The 26161-nt window shown below is 43.9% G+C and overlaps 2 protein-coding genes across 4 annotated transcripts in view; one reads left to right on the top strand and one right to left on the bottom strand.

The window, feature by feature from the left end:
* Positions 1–19084, top strand: part of LOC139062472 (uncharacterized) — a 33189-nt gene extending 14105 nt beyond the window's left edge. For 2 of the 3 annotated variants that reach the window (XM_070543395.1, XM_070543394.1), the window contains exons 2-5: positions 7562–7652; positions 8713–8821; positions 13193–13244; positions 18387–19084. In XM_070543395.1, the coding sequence (XP_070399496.1) occupies positions 7575–7652; positions 8713–8821; positions 13193–13244; positions 18387–18531 (384 nt within the window). In that variant the 5' untranslated portion in view covers positions 7562–7574 and the 3' untranslated portion in view covers positions 18532–19084. The remainder of the gene's footprint in view (positions 1–7561; positions 7653–8712; positions 8822–13192; positions 13245–18386) is intronic. The other variant, XM_070543396.1, reaches the window with a different exon arrangement.
* Positions 19085–19821: 737 nt separating this feature from the next.
* LOC107380750 (carotenoid-cleaving dioxygenase, mitochondrial) lies at positions 19822–25495 on the bottom strand. Its single transcript, XM_015952078.3, has 12 exons — positions 25386–25495; positions 25100–25298; positions 24800–25011; positions 24593–24708; positions 24365–24467; positions 23974–24102; positions 22787–22947; positions 22533–22700; positions 22268–22405; positions 21960–22142; positions 20091–20201; positions 19822–19951 (listed from the first exon to the last, which is right to left on the bottom strand). Exons 1-12 carry the CDS (start codon positions 25420–25422, stop codon positions 19835–19837), a joined length of 1674 nt encoding a protein of 557 aa, XP_015807564.3. The 5' UTR covers positions 25423–25495; the 3' UTR covers positions 19822–19834.
* Between the last annotated feature and the right edge of the window lie 666 nt (positions 25496–26161).

The following is a 26161-nucleotide window of genomic DNA, read 5'->3' as shown; positions in this document are numbered from 1 at the left end:
GGTAGAGGTAAGACAGGTTAAAGGAGCGGCTGTCTGGCTATAGTTCCTGATAAACCGCCGATAAAAATTGGCAAACCCCAGAAAACGTTGTAACTGCTTCCTGGTAGTGGGCTTAGGCCAGTCTGCCACTGCCTGTACCTTCTCGGGGTCTGCCTTTAACCGCCCGCTCTCCAGAACAAAACCTAAAAACTTTACCACAGAGACATGGAACTCGCATTTCTCTGCTTTCACGTAGAGTCTGTTCTCTAGAAGACGTTGAAGCACAGCCCTGACATGCTTCTGGTGTTGGGCGATCGAACTGGAAAAAATCAGAATATCATCCAGATAAACAGTCACAAAGTCATTGATATAATCACCCAACACAGCGTTGACCAGTCTCTGAAAAACAGCCGGGGCGTTGGTGAGTCCAAAAGGCATAACCAAGTATTCGAAATGCCCCAGCGGTGTCTTGAAGGCTGTCTTCCATTCATCCCCCTGGCGGATCCGAACCAAGTGGTAGGCGTTTCGGAGGTCCAGACGAGTAAAAACGGTAGCATCCTGGACGGGCTCGAATGTGGAGGACAGCAGTGGAAGAGGGTACTTATCTTTCACGGTGATCTGGTTAAGACTTCGATAATCGATACAGGGACGAAGTGATCCGTCCTTCTTAGCGACGAAGAAGAAACCAGCACCCAGGGGAGATGTTGAAGGCCTGATGGTCCCGTTGGCCAGGGCCTCAGATATGTAGCTCTCCATGCTGTCCCTTTCCGGTTTGGAGAGACTGTAGAGGCGGCTGGAAGGCAGCGGGGCACCAGGGAGCAAATCAATACCACAATCGAAAGGGCGGTGCGGAGGCAGAGTCGCTGCTCGGTCCCTGCTAAAAACCTGTTGCAGGTCGTGGTAGATTTCTGGTACTTGGGAGAGGTCAGGAGGCTCAACCGGCGTCGTGTTGGAGCCCTTCGATACCGGAGAGGCCGAGTTGAGGCACATTTGGTGACACGTTGGACTCCACGCCTCGATTCTGTTCTCCTGCCAATCAAGGTGTGGGTTGTGTTGCACCAGCCATGAGTGTCCAAGCACCAACCGGTTCTGAGGGGATGGAAACACAAAGAGTGAAATTGTCTCAATGTGATTACCTGAAGCCCGGAGCTGGAGCGGCGCAGTCCTGTGTGAGATGGTGGATAACGATCTCCCGTCTAATGAAGAAACAGTCATAGGTTCCTGAAGAGGAACTGTAGGGATATCCCAGTCTCTGATTAATTGAGGGTCGATAAGGGACTGCTCACAGCCGGAGTCCACCAGAGCAGTGACCTGGTGGTGTTGTCCCTTCCACATCACGGAGCAGGCGAGGGTGAATCGGGAGGTTGAATGTCCAAAACTGCTACCCACCAGTACTCCCGGACCTACTGGTGGGCTCTTCCTTTTAACAAAGCCGGGCAGGTCTGGACGAAATGCCCAGGCAGTCCACAGTACAAACAGAGACCCTTACTCAGCCGGTGGTGTCGTTCCTCCTGGGTAAGGTGGGCCCTTCCCAGTTGCATGGGCTCCTCCGCCGGTTCTGCCTGGAACGGTGGTCTTGAGCTGGGTTGACGGCGTGTTGAAGAGGAAGACGGAGTCAATGGAGGAGTTCCGTGGAACTCTCTATGTCTTTTGTCGATCGAGATAGAGAGTGTAATGAGACCCTCCAGGGTGGGGGGCTCAGGACAAAGAGCTAGCTGGTTCTTGACCTTGTCATTGAGGGCCTCAATAAAAGCTTCTTTTAAGGCCTCGTTGTTCCAAGTGGTCATTGCAGCCAAAGTCCTAAATTCCAGTGCCATGTCAGCTACCGTTCTCTGACCCTGGGAGAGGCGTAACAACTTCTTGCGTATGTCCGTGACTGTTTCAGAGCTGCAAAAGGTCAATTTAAACTCTTCCAAAAACTCCTCATAGGAACCAGATAAAAACTCAGGGTTGCGACTCTTTGCCTCTGCCCATCTAAGAGCCTTGCCTCTTAACAGTCCCACAATAAAAGAGTTCTTTGCAGAATCGGAAGAAAAAGCGCTTGGACAACGCTCGAAAGCCAGGCGACATTGTAATAAAAATCCATATCCGTCCTCGAATTCACCGGAAAACGTTGGGCAAGATGGCGGCGAAGCTAGACGGAAGTGGGTGAGTTCCGGATGTCCGGGTACTTCCGGTCCGGGCTGAATCTGAGCCGGTGGCGCTAGTTCCGGGACCGCTAACGGAGCCTGGGCAGGAGCTGGAGGGGCTGCTGGAGCCGGTAAGCGATCGTGGAGTTGTTGAACCAGAGCCTCCAACTGCTGGTACCGTTGATTAGCGACTGCCAGCTGATCGAGCAGGACAGGAAGTGTTTATTCCTGCTGTGCCATCCGGTTTGCCAGGTCTGCTAGGGCTGATTCCGCTGGGTTATCTTGCTGGCCGGATGATTCTGTCATGGCTTGTGGAAGGCGTTTAACCCAAGACATGCAGAATCAGCACAGGAGTCAGGAGGTAAGAAATTAAAGTCTTTATTTTTACAAACGGGAACTTAGGTAGCACTGAAATCCAGTGAATGATGCCAAGGGCGATTGTTCAGAGTTCTTAGCTCAGCGAGCTGCGGGGCAAGCGGGCCAAGGAGACGAGTGTAGTAATCCAGCAGGATGGGAGGTGAGGAAGCAGAGAGGAAAACTGCAGGAGCGGTGGAGGAGGATGAGACGTGAATGAGAATCCGTGGTTCTTAGCTGAATCTGGTGAAGGTTGGGGTGATAATCCTAGGAGGAGGGCAAACCAACGAAGCTTCAGGAGCAATTTCAAAGCCGTAATCAAATAAACAGTCCAAGGTCAAAAATCCAAGTAATCCAAACATGCGAGGTCAAACAAGTACGAGTGGCAGGCGTTACCAATACTGGAGCAATCATCCGGCTTCGAGTAGTGTCCCCATCCTCCTCTTAAACCCGAGCTCCAAATGATTTAACGCGGCACAGCTGGTACCTCTCTGCTCCTCACCTGTGGAACACAGAACCCCAAAGATTGTTAATTAAGCAGGAGGACTCACCTAGACCCGAGAACGATGACATAGGGTGAGGAGCTCGGACATTCGGGAGGGACTCGGAGTAGAACCGCTGCTCCTCCGGATCGAAAGGAGCCAGTTGAGGTGGTTTGGGCATCTGGTCAGGATGCCTCCTGGACGCCTCCCCGGGGAGGTGTTTCGGGCATGTCCTGCCGGCAGAAGGCCCCCGGGTCGACCCAGGACACGTTGGAGAGGTTACATCTCCAATCTGGTCCGGGAACGCCTTGGGGTCCTGCCGGAGGAGCTGGTGGACAAGGCCGGGGAGAGGACGGCCTGGAGCTCCCTAATTGGGATGCTGCCCCCGCGACCCGTACCCGGATAAGCGGAGGAAGACGAAGACGAAGAAGACTTAACCTCAATAATCATTCAGATGAAACTCTCATCATGCTCATCAGATATCTTAACTCCCTCTGTTTTAGTCAGGTCCCTTGCCTCTATCAGTCCATCTCTGTTGACTATAATCAACAGCTCACTGAGCCAAGGCTGTGTTCCATCTCACTTTAAAAATGCAGTAGTGACTCCTCTCTTAAAGAAACCCAACCTTGACGCCAGCTCCACCAGTAACTTTAGGCCCATTTCTAAGCTACCTTTCATCAGCAAAGTACTTGAGAAGGTTGTTGAAACCCAACTCAGATCCTGGTTTTCTAAGTCAAAGTTCTCTGACCCCTTCCAGTCTGGCTTTCTGAAGCAGCACTCAACTGAGACTGCTCTAGCAAGGGTGCATAATGACCTCCTGATGGCTGCTGATGCAGGGAAATGCTCTGTCATGGTCCTGCTCGACCTCAGTGCAGCTTTTGACACTGTAGACCACAACGTTCTACTAAACAGGTTAAATGCCCTGGCTGGGATTTCAGGTTCTGCTCTAGACTGGCTCTCTTCCTATCTCACAAACAGAACATTCACAGTGAAGTCCGAAACCTTCTCTTCAGATACTGCCTCTCTAACATGCGGAGTCCCACAAGGTTCAGTTCTAGGGCCTCTACTATTTGCATTCTACATTCTTCCCCTAGCTGGCATCATTCAGTCTTTCCCAGACATCTCCTACCACATCTACGCTGATGATATTCAGCTCTATATGTCCTTTATGCCACACCAGTTGGACAGGCTGGCCACACTTGTACTCTGCCTGACCCAGATCAGTAACTGGCTGTCCAGCAACTTTCTTGTCTTAAATGCTAACAAGACAGAGACCCTGATCGCTGCACCCTCGGAACTTCAGCCAAAAATCGAGCAAGAAATTGCCTCTTTTTGCCCATCAGCCAAGGCCAACATTAGAAACCTAGGAGTTATTTTTGATCCAGCTTTAAGTTTAGACTCACACGTCAAAACCATCTCCCGCTCTTGTTTCTTTCAACTGAGAAACATTTCAAAAGTCCGTCAACTGGTTTCTACTGCCGATCTGGAAAAAATAATCCATGCCTTTGTGTCATCACGCTTAGACTACTGTAACGCTCTTTTTACTGGTCTGAGCAAAACCTCCCTCTCACGCCTTCAGGCCATCCAAAATGCAGCAGCCAGACTCCTAACCTAATCCAGCAGACAAGCTCACATCACTCCAGTTTTAGAGTCCCTCCACTGGCTCCCGGTAGAACATAGAATACAGTTTAAAGTTTTAGTCCTGACCTATAGAGCTCTTAACAACCAGGCTCCAAGCTACCTATCTGAGCTTTTATCCCCACACACCACCTCTCGGAACCTTAGATCCACATCTGAAAACCTCCTGACTGTTCCTCGAACCAGACTGAAAACCAAAGGGGACAGGGCCTTTCAGACTATTGCACCCAGACTTTGGAACAGTCTACCTTCAAATCTCTGTCTCTCTAACACTGTAGAGGTCTTTAAAAATCATCTAAAAACTCACCTTTTCATCCAGGCGTTCCCTCCCTAAATGTTTCAAAAAGATGGCTTTGTTTGGGTTCACACCTTCACTTTGTTTATACTCATGATTTTATTTTCTACGTTTATCACTGCTATTGTTTTTCTGATGTTTTTATTGGTTAGAGGTATTTGCCCTGATCTTTATCATGTTGCACAGCGCTTTGTGATTTATATCTGAGAAAGGCGCTATATAAATAAACTTTTACTTACTTACTTACTAGGGGCTGGTTGGCCTTTCATTGACCTTGTAAAGGGTAATTTTATCTCATACTGGCTCAAGAAAAGTATTTAAAAATATGAAAAAGTTGCAAAGTATCCCTTTAACTTATTTTAGCAAATGGTTGCAATATAACAAAGAGAAAAATTGATGGGGGTCTTAATACTTTCCATACCCACTGTAGCTCCCACTCTCTGGAATACACTGCCACTCATTATTCGACAGTCACCATCCATTGGTGCCTTCAAGTTACGGTTGAAGACGCACTTTTACAATTTGGCTTTTAGATTGTGACTATTTCTTAAGTTCATTTTTACTTTTTAGTGTGTGCCTTTATTGCTGTTTTTATCTGCTTTTACTGATTGTTTTGTCTGTATTTTTACATGACTGTTTTTTAATATTGTTGTTTGGGAGGCGCTTTGGTCAGCTCCCATGCTGTTTTTAAATGCTCCATAGAATTAAATTGGTATGGTATGGTTTTATGATTTAGTCGAATAAAATGGACTGAACACTTTTGAGATTTAGTCAACTAAAATGTATTTTCGTCATGAAGACTAACTTAAACTTAGATGCCCTACAAAAACAACACTGCACAGTAATCATGAAACTGTGATAATTTCTCAGACTATATCGTACCACCACCAAAATGTGTAACCGTTGCAACCCTGATGTCATGTTTTTAAATGTTCTTCAATCACTCTTTCCCTGAGCTAAACAGGATATCAGTAGCTTCACTGATGTTCGGTGACTACATTAAGAGTGGGCTGCTAAGCTCATTGTTGTTGACAGTAGACGTAAACTAAACTTTTACTCCTCAGTTTTCATTCTGAGCCACTGCAACTGTAAAGGCTAAGAGTTTAGGACCAGGGGCCTCATTTATCAACTAGTTAATTTTTTTAAACAAACGTTCCCAACACTGGCTGTAGACACATGTAATCAATAATCTGACACTTTAGTTAATCTTAGTTAAAATTGAAATACTCTCCCTGAAACTGTCAGTGTTGCGCCCTCTTCAGGTAAAATCTCTGCACTGCGATTTAATTAAATTCTGCCATTGCTATTGGTTAAGAGGTATTTTATGACTTTAGCTGGTACATTATGATGTCACAATGTTGTTGTGAGCCTGTGTGTGTGTGTATTTGTTAGCGACTCCGCCCTCTGTCTACCAGGCAACAGCATTTGTTGCATTTTTCAAACAGGAAGTGGGAGTAGAGTAAGACTCTGGTAGGGGGTGACCAGCGGCCTCATTTATCAAGCTTGCTTACGCAAAAATCGGGGTCGGAAAACTGCGTAAACAACTTTCCACACAAACTTCAGGATTTATGAAAGAAATCTTAGCGGAAAAATGTGCGCAACTTTAAGTTGACTAAGGACCTGGCTTACGCAATTTTGGGCATGGAGAGCACCTGCAGTGCTGCTGCTGAGAAGGATACAATTATGAAATCCTGCAGCATTATCACTTGTACTGCTTCGTTTTCACACAGAACGAGACCCCCCATACGCACAAACACACATGCGCGCACACACACACACACAGCCTGAAGCGCAGAATACGGAATGCAGAATATCAGCTGGGGGACAGATTAAGACAGAATGTCATGCGTCTGTGACAGTGTGTGTGTCCTGTCACTGTGACCCGATTAATGATGCACTCTGGCTATTTGGTCAAGGGAGATCTCCGTTTGGGCGACTGGTTAGCACGCGTGACTTTCACCCGGGAGTCTGGGGATCGAATCCAGATTGGACCTTTTTTTTTATATCCGCCACAGATCTCTGAAGAATTCACAACATTGATGGCTTCAGCAACGCTGTGGCACTCCGTGGATTTTCTCTTATTTTGCAAAAGCACTTCCTTTCATTTGTCCACCTCACCCACCTTTCATTTCTCTACCTCACCCACAAGTACCTAAACTTCTGCTTGTGAAATAGCGCTTCCTTGATCTGCCTTGATCCACGGTCGCCATCGTCATTGGCGGAGCGCTGCAACAGCCGACTTATGTATATGCATGAGATCCACAAGGCACTTTGCACTGGCTATTTATGGCAGTAAGTGGGTGTGGTGAGGGTGGGATGTGACTAAAATGCAGCTGAGAAACATTCTCGTTAGTCTCCGATTTATGAAGCGGAGATTGTGTGCAGCTGTGTGTACTCCATGTTTGATAAATAACAAACCTGCTTGGCGTAAGTAAAAAAAAATTTGCTGAGCTTAAATACGGTTTTAGTAAGGATTCTACGCAATGTTTGATAAATGAGACCCCAGTTCATTTGTTTAGTTATTTGCACCATTCAAGTGACACTGCTGTTACAGGGTTAATCACCTTCCTTCAATGTAAACGTAGACAAAAACACCATTCTGTGGCACTGTTTTAGAACAAAATCTGTTGTAACTCTCCTCTAGGTGTCCAAATAGATACAGCTAAGTGTAAAATTTCTTACAGAAAGACAGCACAGATGGCAGGGAAACTGATGCCACCAGCTCAGCAGACACTGAGTAACACCAACTCTGGAAACCAGGCAACTTCCCAAGAGGTAAGAAAGGCTGAAGGAAAATCTTACTGTTGTTTAAAGGTCCTTAATGCCTTAAAGTTTTACATCAGGATCTGAAGTCTGCAGGCCTGTGATATACAGCTGTTGGGCATAGATGGGTGAATGCATGTGTGTTTATAAAAATGCACAAAAATATATTTTTAATTTGTGTGCTTACATTTCAGTGCAAGAAAGCTTTTCACAACATTGCAAAGGACATGTTTTATCAATAAAATAATTTATTCAATAAAAGGACACTTGTCTTGTTGCTAATGAATTTACTTATTGAAAAATCAGGACTGCCAAAACGTCCACAGAAAGAAAAAAAACTTTGTCCTCAACCACTTACTCTGTACTGCATCAGCAGGAAAATTCTCATTCTGCTGTTACTGATTTGTTAGAAAATCATATCATAAGCTTTGGATCAAAGTTGGGATATTTAAGCTTGGATGGCATTATTTTTGATCTCACATGAACTGATTGGTGTTAGGGTTAGTTACTTAATGTTCAACGAATCTTTTGGAAGAATAGGTGAATGTTTTTTTTTTCTGGATCAATAATGTTGAAAGTAGCTTCAGGTATCCTGTGTAGCCTTTCCAAAACAAGCACAGGAATAGTGATCCAATAAAGTCAAAAACAAATCCTGATTCTGTCAGGTCTGATCCACTCATCCAGCTCAGGTGTGCCACCCCGTTCACCTGCATTGATAGTTTATTGCTTATTAACAACCTGCACAATTTACTCAACTTAGCAGCATTTGGTTGTATAACATTAATCTAGTTCTATTTAAAATGAGAGCATAGTTAAATGTCTTCCTGCAGACACACACTTACCTCTTGTGTACTCCCATTTGTTATGTCATCAGGAAAAGTTGTTGATTCCAGATATTCTTCACAGAGTTCCCAGGTTTAGGAACCAAGTGTGAGTCTTGTTGACAAATTAGACCAACCAGTTACAAAAAAAAGTTCATCAGTAAAGCAGTTTAAAGTTTAAACCATTTCAGAGCGGGTGGATGGTCATTTATAAAAGTTTGAATGGAGTTTGTTTTTTCTCCTTTTAACAGACAGGATGTATACTTCCAAATCAAGACAAACGTCAACGGAAAAAGAAAAGTTATCTTGTTGAAACACCTGCTTCAGATTCAGCTAATCCATTTGAGGCCACAGCTGCAGGTATGTCAGTTCTAAAACGTACTGTGACTATACAGCATATGCAGCAGTGGCTCAGAGGGTTGCTGAATCGATCTCAGCTCCCTCTCTTCTGCTGTTGTGTCCTTAAGCAAGACACTTCACCTAACTCGCCTATGTTGGTGGTGGTCAGAGGGGCAGATGGCAGCCTCGCCTCTGGCCGACTGCCCCAGGGCAGGTGCAGCTTGATGCATTTTACCATTACCAGCAGTGTGTGAAGATTGGAAAGCAATTTGGGTACCTTGAGAAGCACTTTATAATTCTAATCTGTTATTGTGATTGTTGTTGTCTTTGTTGTTGTTATTGTGTGTAAGTTGCATTATATTAAAATGCCTTTTAGCTTTCACTGAGTTTATTGGAAGTACATGAACTCATTAAACAGCTGGCTAATTAAACAGCTGGTTAACAGCTAAACCAGATGTGATGTAGCATCTTGGGGAGGTTTGGAAAAAAACTGGATGTCTCATAGTTGGATTGTCCGTCCAGTAAGGGAAAGGGACACAAATAGTTGCTAGAGGCTATTTGCTATTTGACATTAGGGGTGTAATGGTTCACGGGGGTTATTTGAACCTTTCAGTTTGTTTTTTTTGTTGTTGTTGTTGTTTTTTTTTTTTGTTAAATAATGAATTTTTCACACATTTGTGTGATTTAAGTGCAGCGGGTAAAAGTTCCTCAGTGAGTTTCCACACAGACGCTGTATTGAGTGACACATGATGGCTGCACGCGCCCGGTCTCCATTTAAAAAAAATGTGATCTGCAAATTCTGATCGTCTTTCAGAGTGGATCAGACCAACTGACTCTGGCTGCCACTGGAGTCTGTGTAGAGACTCTGAACGGAGCATCGTGTCGCCTCTCCCTCCTCTCACAGTGTGCAGGCACGCAGCGGCAAGCATGTAAACAAACGTGTGCTGAACTTTTCCGTAGTGACAACAGATGTAAAGTTTTCATCTTACAACAAAAAAATGCAGCGTAGAGGAAACTTGTTATAATACGTCAACACGGTGGATTTAATAGAAGCGTTGAAGAACAAACTGGACGGTGTGAGGTGAGTTTGTCTCACTGCAGAAATAAAAACACACGGAGCGTCAGATGTAGCCGCTCACCAACACTTGTGTGTGTGTGAGCGTCAGAAGGCTGAACAATAACCTATAGAGCTCTGGGAGTTGACGTCACTTCTCCCGGCATGCAACGGTTCAAATCGAAAGTCTCAGACAGATCCTGAGACGCTCCTGCCTGACATATTTATTTTATTCACGGAAAAAAATCAAACTAGTGATTTCTCTTGGCGTTCAGTTTATACATTCAAACAGCACAGCACTCTATTTAAACTACTTACATGTAAATCTACATTATTTGTCCATCCATCCATTTTCATCCGCTTATCTGGAGTCGGGTTGCGGGGACAGTAGCATCGAGAGGCCCAGACTTCCCTCTCCCCAACCACTTGGGCCAGCTCCTCCAGGGCCCGGCCAGGTCCGGTAAGAAGTCCGCTCTGACAGCTTCTGGCATTTTTAAAAAGTATCCCAGGGACACGGTAAGGGTCGGTGATGTTTAGTCTATTTAATTTTTGACTATATAAAACGATTTCTTCGGTTTTAAAGTGTGAAGTAAACTCCGACGAAGTAAAATCCAAGCCGATCCCGTTCAATTTGTTTACATTTGTTGCCTGCCAACATGGCGTCTACTCTCTGAGAGTCACGTGATGTCCGGAGCTCTATAGAATAATTCAATTTGTCATGCTAGAGCAGCTTTCTCTGTGGTGGACCACACCAGCTTCTTCCACAATAAATAATTATAATAATAATAAATCACACACAAAGTTGTGAACATTTTAATTTCCTTTCTGAACTATTTCTGTTGAGAGTTTTACTGTTTAAAACCGGTTAGGTTGTTACCGACAGCAGCTACATTTAAGTTTCACTTTCTGTTCTGACTGAATGCTGCTGCAGCATGGAGGTGTAGTTCTCAGTCATCCTGGACATGATCATCCTGAGAGTTTTTAGCCTGGCCTGTCAGACTCGTCCTCTGTTTAATTCTGCACAGAGAAAGAGTCTGGTAACTCGGCAAAGAGCACCATGAGAGGTGGGACTAGCCAGCTCAAAAATAACCAATCAGAAAAATGACGGAAATCCCGATTGTACCACACAACGCTGTAGTTTTCTAGTTGTAGTTTAAAAAAAAAGGCATCTGGCAATGGCGAAAATATCTTTTTTTTTTTTTTTTAAGAAGAAATCCTTTTAGCGCTTCTACTTGTTGTTTTAAAGACATTTGAGTCATTTAGAACAGAGGAAAGAGCCGCAGCGAACTCTGCTTTTGGCTGTGTTTGAGATGAGCCAGTTCTGCGCAGAGTAGGCCAGCGGTGATCGGCGAGCAGTGCATGCCAGTCAGATTTGTGTTCGACTTGACGCCAACTTGCTCTGACGTCATGCATACGTAGGCAACGATAACCTCTTGAGATCAAGGCGGCCGCAGATTTTGGAGCAAGGTGCTGCAGTTGCTCTCCACTGGCTGCAAAACCTAGAGGATGACGGGAAACGCCTGGCTCTCACCTGATCTAAGATCTGATTGGTTCACATTTTGATCCAAACATCCGGTGGTAGAACATGAAATGTTAGTTGGTCACATGTATTCTGTAAATCATGTAACGTTGATGATGACAACTATATAGGCCATAAAGAGGAATGTGTTTTGTTTTCTTTTGTCACGTTTCCTGTGAGCACACTAAACCTACAGATGCTAACCTTTACTTATTATTACAGTCATGTTTTCATATACAATATATGATATCCACAAACACGTGAGGATGTGTTTCAGCTGCTAACAGGCACCAGAATTAAAATTGAAAATTAAACAAGTGTGAACGCTAACGCGATATCTTCAGCCATCGTCACCCACGAGCTACACATGCAGGAAATTGTGTGCGACTTAAACGCCGGCTTTCAGCCACTCCTGCTGCTCTCGTCTGTTTTCCAGGCGAGGCGCAGCTCAACTCAAACATGGCCGCTGTCTTTGTTGTTTATAAGAAACTGAGCGTCGCTGTGTGTGACGTCAGCGACGCTGTAGTTTTTTAGCTGTAGTAAAAATGGAGTCTGACGACAGCGCAAACATCTTTCTTTAGAAGAAAGGCTTTTAGCGCTTCTACTTGTTGTGTCCAAGTCATTTAGACCAGAAGAAAGAGCCGCAGGGAACTCCACTTCAGTCGTCATGTTCGACAAATTCGGCGTTGTGGTGTGTGACGTACCCTACTCAGCACTGATTGGCTCAGTTAGAATGCTCACGGGGTGGGGTTAATTGAATAGGAGAGTTACCAGACTCTTTTTCTGTGCAGAATTAAACAGAGGAGGAGTCTGGCAGGCCAGGCTAGAGAGTTTTAGCTGAAAACAGCTGGACATTTCTGGATATGTTGGAGACATTTAGCCTCTTATCCCAGAGGCTTCTTCCAGACTTTGGTTGGGGTCAGAAACAAACACACTGGTTGTGCTGCAAGTCTTTTTCTTTTTTTTCTCCAAAACATGTTTTTGTCTAAATGAAGATGATGTTGTTCATAGAGTTAAAATTCACGTTGAAGTTAAGATAATTTCATCAAGTAGGACCTGTGGTTAGCTGGCTCATTTAAAACATGTCACGTCTTGAAAGAATCAGAATCGGGAATCGCTAGGAACTGGAATCCAAACGAGGAATTGGAATCAGAATCATTCAAAATCAAACGATGCCCAACTCTATTATCTAGTGACTTTTCTAGCCTACCTGATAGGATTTTATGTTTAATATTTATTTGTATTTAATAATATGTAATTTATCAAACCTACCTTGTGTTTGATTTTGTGAAAAAGCTAAATAAAACTTGTTTTTTAGTTGGGTAAGCACCTTCCTCAGTAGAAATGAATGCATTGGGGGCTAATCTATCTAAAATGGCGGTCGGCCACAACGGCATCTCCAGTAGACAGCGCCAGTCCACGGGGCATCTACGTATATATGTCTGTGGCGCAAATAACCTGTGAAATAATTAAATACATCATAATAGATTAGCAGCCTGTGATGACACCTGGTTCTGCTCACTATAGGTGCCGCTTCAGAAATTAAATAAATATAATAATATACCGAAAATTAATCAAACCAAGCCCTTCAAAACACTGAACCAAACCGAATACGAGTTTAGCGTACCATTACACCCCTAATTGACACTATTTTGAAGTAAAACATGTTATATTATTTACTTTTCATTTAGTAACAATAGTTGGTACAAGGCTGATAAATTGCTAACCCGTTTTCACTTTATTTATTTAGTAAGATGCTTGAAGAATTAAGAGGATATTTTGAAAAGCAGTATGAGATGTTAATCTGTTCTTGTTACAGGTGCAGGTATAGAGATCAACATGCTACTCACAAAATTTGCTGATGTGTTAAGGTACCGGTAATTTAACCCTACAAGAAAGTGTTTGAATTATATGGAGAGAAAATAAATTTTGTAACATTTAAAGGGGCAATATGTAAGAATTTTTACAATGAAATAACCTGAAAGAAAGGTTACACTGAAACAGATTTTATTCTTAGATGGCTAGGAGGCTGTCAGTTTTTCTCCTTTCAAAAAAATCACACTGTCTTTGTTTACATTCTTTGAGCCAGCGAGGTTGCAGTCTGCATTGCAGTATTTGTAATTCCACCCTGGCAGGCACAAAGCTCAAGAGTTTTTAACGAACCAACACCAGTAAACCAGAGCAAAGTTATTTCTAGTACTCCTAAGAAGCCATGGCATATTTTTGTTTGGTCTGATTTTGGGTGAAGCAGAGTAGAAGCTAACATTGAGCTAACAATGCTGACGGTGAATTAGAAGCAAATATTTGGTTCTAAAAATATCTCAAGCTACAGTTTGGTAAATGGCAAATGGCCATATAATTCCTTTTCCACATGTGGTCCAGTCCCTTCTAGGTGGCATGGTCCGGGTCCCGCAACGGTACGGTTTGTTCACATGCACTTCTCAGGAACGTGGAAATTTCTGGGCAGAGCAAAAATGCGCAGAGATGTCTCCCTCAAATTAAACAAACGCGGCCATGAGCAGTGTTGCTTTTGGAGAGTTTGACTCTGATATTGCATCCTGCTCTGCTGTGTCTGACCCCATTCGGGGCTGCACAAGCCTGGCAGCGCTGTGCATGTGTGTGTGTGTGTGTGTGTGTGTGTGTGTGTGTGTGTGTGTGTGTGTGTGTGTGTGTGTGTGTGTGCTCCTTACAGCATGTATGAGTGAGAGAGGTAGAGGCGATGTTTACTCCACAGTATCCAGAATGATAATGAATCACGCATGCAGGATGCCCCTGCTGGTTGATTCTACCTGTCAATCGGAGGTTCCCCCTAATAGTAGGCTGGACATTTGAGCCAGCCAATCAGCTGTCAGTGGGTGTGTTGGCTCAGTTGAGCCCGAAGCGGAGCGCCTTGGGAAGAGGACTGAAAAAAATGACTGGTTGAGCGTGGGGGAAAAAAACAGGCTACCCAGATGTGAAGTGGGAGTGAAATGTGAAGTAAACCCCTCTCTGTCTGTCTGTCTGTCACGTTGTGGGGATGTTTGGGACCTAAATATGCAGATTTACCCAGGATGACTCGAGGCAGAAGTTGGTAAAGTCCCTTTATTTTGGAAGAACAAAAAATTAATCCAAGGCAGCGAGCCTAAAGTCCAAAAGTCCTGGAGCACAGGACATCCCAAAGCTCTCTTAGAGCACCAAAAACCTGGAGACCAAAAAAGGCTCAGACAGAGCACGAACAAACGCTGACAGAAATACAAACAACAATGGACGAACAAGACACTGAGACAAGACAGGGCTTAAATACACTGGGGCATAATGGGAGGATGATGAGCTGCAGGTGTGAGGGGAGAGATCCAGGTGAAAGTGATAACTAATCAGGGAGGAGGAGCAGGAGAGGACACCAGACCTAACTGGGAAAGGACACAAACACACACACACACCACACACAAAACTGGAATAATAGACCTATGGAAATTATGGTGGGGAGACTGAAGGAACACAGGACCTGAGAGGGAATATCTGGAGGGCTGAAGACCAGGGGCGGATAACAAGACGAGACGAGACAAACCACAAACAAAAGACAACAAAACAGGACACCAAAAACACAGGGAGGGAGAGGAGGGACCAAACAAAAACAACCCACAAGGGCGGGCGAGGAGGGAACAGGAGACTCAGAGGGATCGGCGACGGGGGACCAGGAGGCGGGACCAGGGAAGTCTCGGGGGCTGGCGATGGGGACCAGGAAGCGGGACCAGGGAAGTCTCAGGGGCCGGCGATGGGGGACCAGGAGGCGGGACCAGGGAAGTCTCGGGGGCCGGCGACGGGGAACCCTGGGGATCGGGGGCTTTGGAGGAGGAGGACGAGGAAGGGAGTTCAGAGGACGAGGAAGGGTCTCTGGAGACAGGGACTGAGACTGGAACACTTGGGACTCGAGAGACTGGAACACTGTAAACTTGTGGGGAGACTTGGGACAGGGAGACGTTGACTTCAGAGCTGGAGCTGGAGACGTTGACATCTGACCCAGAGGCATCGACTTCTGGCCTGGAGGCGTCGACTTCTGGCCTGGAGGCGTCATTTTCTGGCCTGGAGGCGCCGGACCGGGCGGAGCCTCTTGGACGGGTGGGAGCGGAGCCTCTTGGACGGGCGGGAGCTGAGCCACTTCGTCCTCCACTGCCGAAGCAGGATGTGATGCGTCCTCTTGGACCACCGCCGAAGCAGGATGCGATGCGTCCTCTTGGACCACCGCCAAAGCAGGATGCGATGAGTCTTCTTGGACCACCGCCGAGGCAGGATGCTGTGCGTCTTGTTGGACCACCGCCGAAGCAGGATGCTGTGCGTCTTCTTGAACCACCGCTGAAGCAGGATGCTGTGCGTTCCCTGGGACCACCGCTGAAGCAGGATGCTGTGCGTCCCCTGGGACCACCACTGAAGCAGGATGCTGTGCTTCCCCTGGGACCAACGCTGAAGCTGGTTGCGATGTGTCCTCTGGGACCACCGCCGAAGCAGGTTTCGATGCGTCCTCTGGGACCACCGCCGGAGCAGGATGCGATGCGTCCTCTGGGACCACCGCCGGAGCAGGATGCGATGCATCCTCTGGGACCATCGCTGGAGCAGGATGCAATGCGTCCTCTGGGACCACCGCCAAAGCAGGATGTGATGCGTCCTCCGGGACCACCGCTGGAGCAGGATGCGATGCGTCCTCCGGGACCACCACTGGAGCAGGGTGTGATGCGTCCTCCGGGACCAGCGCCGAAGCAGATGTGTGGCGTCTACGGCAGGTGCGGGGATGGTGTCGGCAGGAGCAGAGGGTGATGAAGTGTGGCAGTCCCCAGGAGATGGGGAGGTGGCGCTGATCGGACCAGGCGAAGGTGTGGAGGTTTGGTACAGAGGTGTAATGGGGATGCTGATGGCTGGCGGTGCTGTGGGGCCGAAGTTCGCCAGCAGCTCCTTGGCGAACGGCCAAAACGACACCTCTTCGATGGGGTGATCGTCAAAATATCGGGTGGCCCACCGCATGACTCTGCCTCCCAGGCAGAGCACCAGGAAGGAGACTTTATTGAACTCCGAAGAGTTCAAGTCCACACAACTGGCAACGTCCTGAATAAAATCTCAACAGAGCTCTGGCTCACCATAATAGCGGTACATCTGGGTAATCCGCTAGGTCCTGGGTGATCGGTCCATTCTGTCACGTTGTGAGAATGTTTGGGACCCAAATATGCAGATTTACCCAGGATGACTCGAGGCAGAAGTTGGTAAAGTCCCTTTATTTTGGAAGAACAAAAAATAAATCCAAGGCAGTGAGCCTAAAGTCCAAAGGTCCTGGAGCACAGGACACCCAAAGCTCTCTTAGAGCACCAAAAACCTGGAGACCACAAAAGGTTCAGACAGAGCACGAACAAACGCTGACAGAAATACAAACAACAATGGACTGACAAGACACTGAGACAAGACAGGGCTTAAATACACTGGGGCATAATGGGAGGATGATGAGCTGCAGGTGTGAGGGGGGAGAACCAGGTGAAAGTGATAACTAATCAGGGAGGAGGAGCAGGAGAGGACACCAGACCTAACTGGGAAAGGACACAAACACACACACACACCACACACAAAACTGGAATAATAGACCTATGGAAATTATGGTGGGGAGACTGAAGGAACACAGGACCTGAGAGGGAATATCTGGAGGGCTGAAGACCAGGGGACACAAGAGGAACACAAAGAGACACAGACTATGACACTCTCTCTCTCTTCTCTCTCTCTCTCTCTCTCTCCACTCTCTCTCTCTTCTCTCTCTCTTCTCTCTCTCTTTCTCTCTCTCTCTCTCTCTCTCTCTCTCTCTCTCTCTCTCTCTCTCTCTCTCTCTCTCTCTCTCTCTCTCACTAAGACGTGCTGTGAGGAGCATACACACACAGAAACAGCGCTGCTGAGGTCTGAGCTGCTCTGCATGAGGACAGACACAGCAGTCTGAATCCAATATCAGAGTCGGAGTCTCCAAAAGCAACTCTGCTCATGGCCGCCTTTTCTAACTTAAGAGAGACACCGCAAACATTTCCTTGCGTCTTTTGCCATGTGCTCAGAGATTTCCACTTCCTTGAGCCGTGTGTGTGAACAAAAACCTACCGGTGAGGGACTCAGACCAGCGCCACCCACCCCGGTCTGCACCGGCCCTAATGTGAAAGCGTCACTAGAGTCCCAAGTTACTTTACAACACAATCAGTCATTCACCCGCGCACATACACATTCACACCCTGGTGATGATGAGCTACAACGCAGCCACAGCTGCCCTGAGGTGCACTGTCAGAGGCAAGGCTGCTGAACACAGGTGTGACCAATCCCTCCGACCACCACCACCAGAAGGCAAGGTGGGTTAAAGGTCTTGCTCAAGGACACAACAGCAGCATTCTCTGGACAGAGACGGGATCAAACCAGCAACCTTCCAATTACTGGACAACACGCTAAGACAGCACATTGCTCTCCCTCTAATGCTGGATTCAAACTACCATAATAAGTGTAGTAAGAGCTCACTACCATAAAACACCCAAGAGTGCTAACACCAGATGTGACAATGTATTTATCTACTTATCAACTTACTGTGTATGACTCGTCTTTGCTTGTCATATAAAGTCTTCTGGTGCTGATCCGCAGTGAGAGAGTGACTTTGTGTTTACAAAAGTGGACTTCAATATCTAAATACAACCACAGAATGTCATACTTAATTCTTACATATTTCACCTTTAACTCAATATAAAATTATCACTAAAAGTTGGTATAAATAATTATTTATTGTAACAGCAATAAATGTTATAACTCAGAGCTTTAGATGTTTAGATTAAGTTTTACGTCAAAGATTTAATCAACGAAACACAGATTTGTTTGTTTTATGTGCTGAGTTTGTTTGTCGGCAGATTTTGGCACGCCTGGAGCATGTTTACACCAAACTCTTCATATCCGTCAGATTGTAGCTTTTCATGTTACTTATCACAGTCCCATTTCCAATCGTCTCATATAGTCTTATTTGCTCTGGTGTGTTGCAGTCGAAGAGCTGCTGAAGATGCCTTGCAAATGAACGAGCTGGAATGTATGCTGATAGAAGCTCGAAACCTGGAGTCCTACCTGAGAGAGAAGAAAAGTCGTCTTCGGCAAACTTTGGCTGTAATTTCTGACAAACTGCAGATTTAATTCTGCTGCGGGCCTGGTGAACGAAGAGGACGGCGAACCTGGTTGTTTTTGTGAATACTCTGTATACTGAATGTTGTCTGACTAGAGTACATAGTTATCCCTAAAAGAATGCTGACGCTAGTGCATGATTACTGAATATAGAAGATAAACATGTTTACAGTGAGGGAATCTGACTTAGAAATTTATTTAGTGCTGTTTATTTTGGGTGAAGTATAGGTTAAACATTAGTCTGTTTTTTTTTTCCATGCTCACATTTTATTAGTTAATGTCTGTTATTTGTTTTTAATGGAATATTGAAAAACATTTTTTCTTCTCGGACATTCAGTCCTGAAAAGGACAACAGCTACACACATGAAAAACATTTATTTATTGGTAAAGCACTGCAGGACTGAGATGTACTTCACACGTGATGCTAATGTAGGGTTAGGGTTAGTTATTACTTCTATAGTAAAGTTGTACAAAAACATTTCACTCACCGACAGAGCTTCATGTTATCTACATGTTTTTGTGTTTTATAGCACAAGGTCATTAAAATGTTTATTGTAAAATAAAATGTCTGAAACTCATATTAATTGTAGTTAACAGGCAAATCTGCAAGGACACCCATAAACTCCCATCCTCACTGGTTACAAAGTTGTCTTTTCTATATGTTTTAATGGTTTTCTGTTCAGTAAAACCTTTCTTTTTAGTATCTAATGCAAGAGCCCCCTCTGAAGCAATGGCCCCCTAAATTCCTCCTATATAGGGACATTTGGAACATTTTGAAGCGTTCTCTGTGAAAATTTAAACCCTATCAAACCCATTTTTGACAACTTTCTGACTGCTCTCTGTTCAGAGAAATCAAACTTGCATCTTTCAGTCTCAATAAGCTAATAATGAGCCTGAGCAAAGCATTGTCTTAAAAGCTATAGTTTCACTGTAGGAACATTATATTTCCTTTGCACGGCTCTGAATTTCACTTTCTATGGCAAACATAAATATCTGGTATTGGCTGTACCTCTAGACTTTACCTAATCAGTCCTGAAGCATGTCAATGCTATTTCTTTAAAAATGAAAACATTAAATGAGGCTGTCTATAGTCTATACTAACTAGTTACATCACATTTCAAATGGCTGAAAATCATTTAAAGCTTGCTCGCATGTGACCAGTCAAAATATTTTATTTAACAAACAAGTTTCTACAAACACTACTACTGTATTATTACATTTTTATTTAGCAAGATTACTTGAGTTGTTTCCTCGTGTTAAGGCTTGTACAGTGAGTTCAGTTTTATTAGTTGTTTTTTTTGTCCTGATTATGAGTCTATGCAGTGTTGTTAAATGTTCCATGGAAGCCATATGGGATGTTGACAGGTACCACAGCCCTCCCCAGCTCTTTGAATGTCTTTGCATCCAAAACAAGAAGAAATGTGCTCTTGTCCTAAAAGATAACAGGAAAAAATCAAACTGCAAATATTTCAGTGACTTTCACAAATGAGAAGTTAAATGTTAACTGTCATTTAGTTGTGGTTTTTAGTTTTAAATATAAAACATTTCCCTTATAGTTTAATGTCACTGACCGCGTTTGGGGTCACAACCACCGACAATATGACACCACCATCCTCTTCTGTAGCATCAGGAGCCGGTACAAATATTGGCTCAGAAGGATACAGACCAGGCTGCTCCCATACCTTGGGGAAACCAGCAAAATCGGTTTCATTACTAAAATGTTAACACTCTTGTTCACTGAGAAATTAATACTTTTTTAAATGATCAGTCACTGAGTTACAGACATGGACAAATTGGCTGGTACCCTTTGGTCAATGAAAGAAAAACCCACAATGGTCACAGAAATGACTTGAATCTGACAAAAGTAATAATAAAAGTGAGACTTTGCTTTTTAACCATGCTTCAACAGAATTATTTAAAAAAAAATTATGGAATAAGCCTGGACAAAAATGACGGAACCCCTAGAAAAGGGATGTGTTAATTCAAGGTGTGCCCACTCATTAGCATCACAAGTGTTTGCAATCATGTGATCAGTCAGTGGGCCTATATATTTGGCTCCAGGGAATCACTGTGTTGTTTGGTGACATGATGTGTACCACACTCAACATGGACCAGAGGAAGCAAAGGAAAGAGTTGTCTCAGGAGATCAGAAAGACAATTATAGACCAGCATGTTAAAGGTAAAGGCTATAAGACCATCCGAGCAGCTAGATGTTCCTCTGACTACAGTTGCACATATATTATTCATACATTTAAGATCCATGGGACTGTAACCAACCTCCCTGGACGTGGCCGCGAGAGGAAAATGACAAATCAAACAGCTGATAGTCTGAATGGCAGCAAAAGAGCCCTGAAAAACTTAAAGAGATTCAAGGTGAACCTCAAGCTCAAAGAACATCAGTGTCAGATCACACCATCCATCTTTGTTTGAGCCAAATCATCATCAAATCATAAAACAGCCAGACTGGAATATGCCAGACTATATGCTGACAAGCTACAAAGCTTCTGGGAGAATGTCCTATGGACAGATGAGACAAAAATATAACTTTTGGCCAAGGTACATCTTCTCTATGTTCACAGATGGAAAAATGAAACATATCAAGAAACGAACACTGACCCTACTGTAAAACATGGAGGAGGTGGTGTTATGGTCTGGGGCTGCTTTGCTACATAACAGGGTGTCTTGAATCTGTACAGGGAACAATGAAACCTCAAGACTGTCAAGGGATTCTCGAGAGAAATGTGCTGGCCAGTGTCAGAAAGCTTGGTCTCAGTCTCAGAAACAGGACAACGACCCAAAACACACACAGCTACAAACACCCAAGAATGTCTACGAGGAAAACATTGGACTATTCTAAAGCAGCCTCCTATGAGCCCTGACCTCGATCCTATTGAGCATCTTTGGAAGCAGCTGAAACATGCCGTCTGGAATAGGCGCCCTTCAAACCTGAAACAATTGGAGCGGTTAGCTCATGAGGAGTGGGCCAAAATACCTGCTGAGAGGTGCAGAAGTCTCATTGTGAGCATTATTTTACTTTAAGAATCCGAATGAGTGTGTACATGGATGTCAGTCAGAATAATCATCGGACAAAATCACATCTTTCAATCAGAATGGAATTTCATTGACATGTTTACATGAATAATTTTTGATCTGGTGGCCATTCATTCCGATTAGGGGTGCAACAATACCACTTTTTTCCAAACTGATACATTACCGATACTTGGATCTGAATACTTGCCTATACCTATTACAGATACCGATACTTCTACCACACAAAAAATGCAATGAATTGGAATACAGGTTTTATTTTCTTCTCTGTTTTCAACAGGAAAAGACTGTGAGTTAGATTTTTTTTTTAAATTAATGTCAATAGAAATCATCGTTGCCACTGACCACAAGTTGTTTTTTTCTTGTTAATTATGTTCAACATTGCTGCTAACCTTCATGATCTTCCCATGAAGGTCCATCTTGATGAGACTGTCCCCTACTAGGTGTCTGAAGCCACAGCCATAGAAGAATTGGTATGGATGAGTGTTGAATTTACCATAGTTGATCTGGGGGAATTCCAGACCTCCGTAGTGAAGCAGATCCTCCCCATGGAGGTCTTCATGGGTACAGAGGACCTACATGGATAAAAAGGTTTTTGCTCATGTAACCAGTTTATTTTTTTAGTTTTTTTTTTTTTTTTTTTACTGTTGGTAGAATGAAAGTTTTTTTGTTTCCTGCATGTTGCATGACAGCTTCCTACCTTGTTTTCATCAATTCTGATAGAGGTGGCTGTGCTGTTGGGCAGGTTTATCAGGTTCTGGTTGTACGGTGTGTGACTGTCAACTGTGAGGGGCAGCACAAAACGCCGAGGGAAGACTCTGCACAAGGTGTTATACACCTGGTGAGGTAATATAGATAATGTCAGCTTTAACAACTGGAGCAGTATCTAGTGACCATTGTACCAGAGCTGACGAGAGTTCAACAGGAAGAAAAAGAGCAATTTGTTGATATTCTTTTTTTCTAACCTCATCCAGGGCCTCTCCTGACTTGCGCAAGTTTTGGATATTATAGTTAGCGATTGCCTGGCCGTCATCTGATGCACACATGTCTATGATCAAAAAGCCATCTTCCTCATAAGCGTTGATCTGGTGGAATGTTGACAGCGGCTTGGCGAGATACTTGGTAGAGCTTACCTGAAAAGCAGAAATGGGCATGAAAGTCTGTGAAGCATAAATATGTCCGGGGACGATGCTGCACCAGAGAGAAGTCGAGAGTTAACCTTCCCCGTTGGTTTGTGAATCACGTGGAAAATGGTGTTGAGTTTAGGGTCCCAGGAGATGCCATCCTTGATGCTTTTTCTTGTCAACTTGCATGTAGCAATTTTCAACAGGTCCATCTTGATGGGCTGCTCGATGAACACCACGTAGTTCTCAGACATGGCTTGGAAAGATTCAGTTTTAAACAGTCTGTAGTCAGTCTTTAGTAATAAGTGTTAAAAAAGTATTCAGTAAACAGTACACATGTTTTATTCTAAAATACACTAATTACTGCATGGCAATTGTCTATTTAATAAAAAGCTGAATCCAACACATAAATTATTGTTTTGTATTTATGTTATGTATTAGGTCAAATCTACTCACGTTTAGCTTTCAATCAATCAAATCAATCAATCAAAGCGTTATTTATAAAGCGCCTTCCGCGACCCTGTCGGGAAGCCCAAGGTGCTGAACATGGTCCATGAGAAACGTGAAACATGATGAATAAATTGAAAAGAAAAGCAATTCCAATAATGCAAAAAAGGTAAAACAGTAGAAGACAAATAGGTAAAACAAGGGATTGAAAGACCAATGAAAACAGGGAAATAAAATCAACATAAAAGAGGGCCAAATTCAAACATGTTCAGGGAATGCCAAGCGGAGGAGGTGGGTTTTTAGGTGACTCTTAAAGACTGGCAGAGATGGGGACAGCCTAACTGAGGGTGGCAACTGGTTCCAGAGTGACAGTGCTAGGACTGAGATGAGAGACCTTTCTCCTGACACAATGGAGAGTAAATCTGGCCATCGTCAGCATAAAGATGGAACGCTCGGCCATGTTTACGAAAGATTGACCCCAGAGGAAGCAGATAAATTGCAAACAAAAGAGGACCAAGGATCGATCCCTGCGGGACCCCCCAGCGGAGCCCCTCCCAAGAAGAAAAAACATCACCCAGTTTAACACAGAATGTCCTGTTGTGGAGATACGATCTAAACCAATCCAGAGCAGACCCTTTGATCCCAACCCATCGTTCCAAGCGATCAAGTAGAATTGCGTGGTCAACTTTCATGGTTTCTGTTGGTTTGAGCTTCATCTGTGACTGCTGATGAGATTAGGTCATCTTTATAGTTTTTGGTCAAAAGCAAAAAACGAATGTTTTTTGAGTGCTTCTACATAAAACTCCAGGATAAAAAGAGTTTGTAATATTCTCACCAAAGCTGTGGTAGTACGACGGCTTGGTCTTTTCCATCGAAGGAATTGAACAGAGTATTGTGGTTCCCTCCAGGGTTTCTTCTTCTGCATTCTTGCTTGGAGGCACTCGAATGATGTTGTAGTATGCTCCTGTTAGTATTTGTAGACCTGATTCTTTATGAGCTGCATCAACCTGTTGCTACTGAACATGTAATGCCTGGTAGACTATTGACACTATCAAACTATATTTTTGCCTTATAAAAGCATGGTCTTTCGTACTGTTATATAATTATATAACAGAATAATGCAGATTATTCAATAGTTGTTATATTATCATTAGAAAACAAATATGTTAGTTTTAAGTCTAGATTAAATTATTACATATTTCAGGCTTTCAAACTAAAATCAAAACCTTTACGGCTGTAGGAATTCCCCATGTTAAATGTGGTTCCATCTGGTTCAGTGTGAGGATGTGCTGTTGCTCCATTTACTGCAATGAAATCACTCCAGTTCACCTATAACAGAAATCATAATCTAGTCTTAAATTACATTTTATGTGTATGTTGTATTTTTCAGTTGATACTCCCGCAGAAGGGCAGGGTACATGACAAAGCTATAAATGTATTCAACATCAGGTTACCTTTTTGGTTGTCTCTAGAGTCTCAGGGTCCACTTTGTGCATAACATTAGTTTCTGTGCTGACGTAGAAATCACCTTTGTATCTGACAAAACTTACATTGGCATTGTCAGATGGTTCTAAAGGGAATGAGGAATGGTCTGTCAATGAAATTCTGCTTCACAAAAGGATAAAATCTGATTTGCTGCTCGTCACTTGGACGGTACTTACTTGGTAATTCAAATCTTGACAAAAAGCGCTGAAAGAAGTTTTTGCAGGGGTCAGGCATAGTGACAGTCCCAAATTCGGACACCACAATGCGGTTGTACTCTTTGTTAGATTGGTAGCTATCACTTGACAGAAATCGGCTTTTGTAAGTCACCTCCCCATTAGTAAGCTTAAACTGGTGCAAGAGAGCCATGCCATCAAACCAGTGGTTGAACCTTTGAAACATGAAAGACCCAAAGAAAAGGAGATAGGTTTGTAGTGTCTGCTGTGTATCAGATGGAGAAACACGTTGATTCTACTTACCTCTGGTTACCAATCTCAAACTTTCCTGGCCCATTCCTCAAGAAATTGCCATTGATCCAGTTTGGGATTGTACCGATGATGTTGGTGCTGATGGGCTCAGGAGTATCATCCACTGAGGTCACAATGTTCTCAATGCAAGGCAGCCCGTGTGCATCTGTGAAACGCTTTCTGATCTTTCTTGACTTGGATTTTTTGACTTCTGTGATAAGATGTTTAAAAGATATAAACATAGAACCGCATCAAATGTCATCAAATCTAAATCTCAAAGCTTGTGTCAGTAGTTTACCTGAGGATTTGTCCTTTTTCTGTTTGATGGTATTCATGGTTGGAAAATCTTCTGTTGGTTCAGTTGCTCTCCTTGTGTGCTTGTGCTTCTCTGTTGCTTTATACTGTCCGTCTGTCTGTGACACAAATTACAAATTTAGTACAAATTTCATGCTTGTGTAATTTTCTATAAGAGTAGAACACTGTCACCACAAAATAATACAAGAGATTATCAATAGATCTTCATGCCAGGGGCAAATTGATGATTCAGCCCATTGCAAGACTAATCATTAAGTCAAGTTGATTAATACAAATGAAATAATGAAAGGGACTTTTAAACTAAATCCACAGAACACACCCATCTTTTAAAGCCATTCATCCTCAGTAAGGTCATGGGAAGCTGGCGTCGAACTCCAGTAGTCACTGGGGGAGAAGCACGTTGGACAGGATTCCAGTCCATGACAGGAACTCTGAGACAAATAACCAGTGTCACTTAAAAGCTGCACCAACCACAGACCCACTACCTGTGGGAAAGCCCTGGAACTACATTTATTATCTCAAGCAACACCATTAATCATACTGTATTTATTTAATTTTGCTGTTTCATTTATCAGGGCATAGAAAAAGCAAGGTGTTCCCAGGTTATGACCTTTATCAGCTTTAAATTGCTTTCATTTCCTCTTTTACTCTTTGCTCTGAAAAGTAGTAACATAAATACGAGTGAATGAGCTTGCTTAACATTTTAGTTTAAATGAATTAGCAGTTATTTTCAGATGTTTATTTTTTCTTGATAAAATC

This window comes from Nothobranchius furzeri, chromosome 13 (assembly GCF_043380555.1).
Source record: "Nothobranchius furzeri strain GRZ-AD chromosome 13, NfurGRZ-RIMD1, whole genome shotgun sequence".
NCBI lineage: Eukaryota > Metazoa > Chordata > Actinopteri > Cyprinodontiformes > Nothobranchiidae > Nothobranchius > Nothobranchius furzeri.
Note: the sequence above shows the minus strand (reverse complement) of the source record. Positions and strands in the feature narration are given on the sequence as shown.

Bases quoted from the DNA above. Each gene is read 5' to 3' on its own strand.
- LOC107380750 (XM_015952078.3), bottom strand. From the start codon at position 25,422: ATGAATACCATCAAACAGAAAAAGGACAAATCCTCAG. The intron at 24,103-24,364 runs GTTTTGATTTTA...AAATACTAACAG, and splicing joins GAATTCCTACAGCCGTAAAG to GAGCATACTACAACATCATT. The intron at 22,701-22,786 runs GTTAACTCTCGA...TCTGCTTTTCAG, and splicing joins TTCACAAACCAACGGGGAAG to GTAAGCTCTACCAAGTATCT.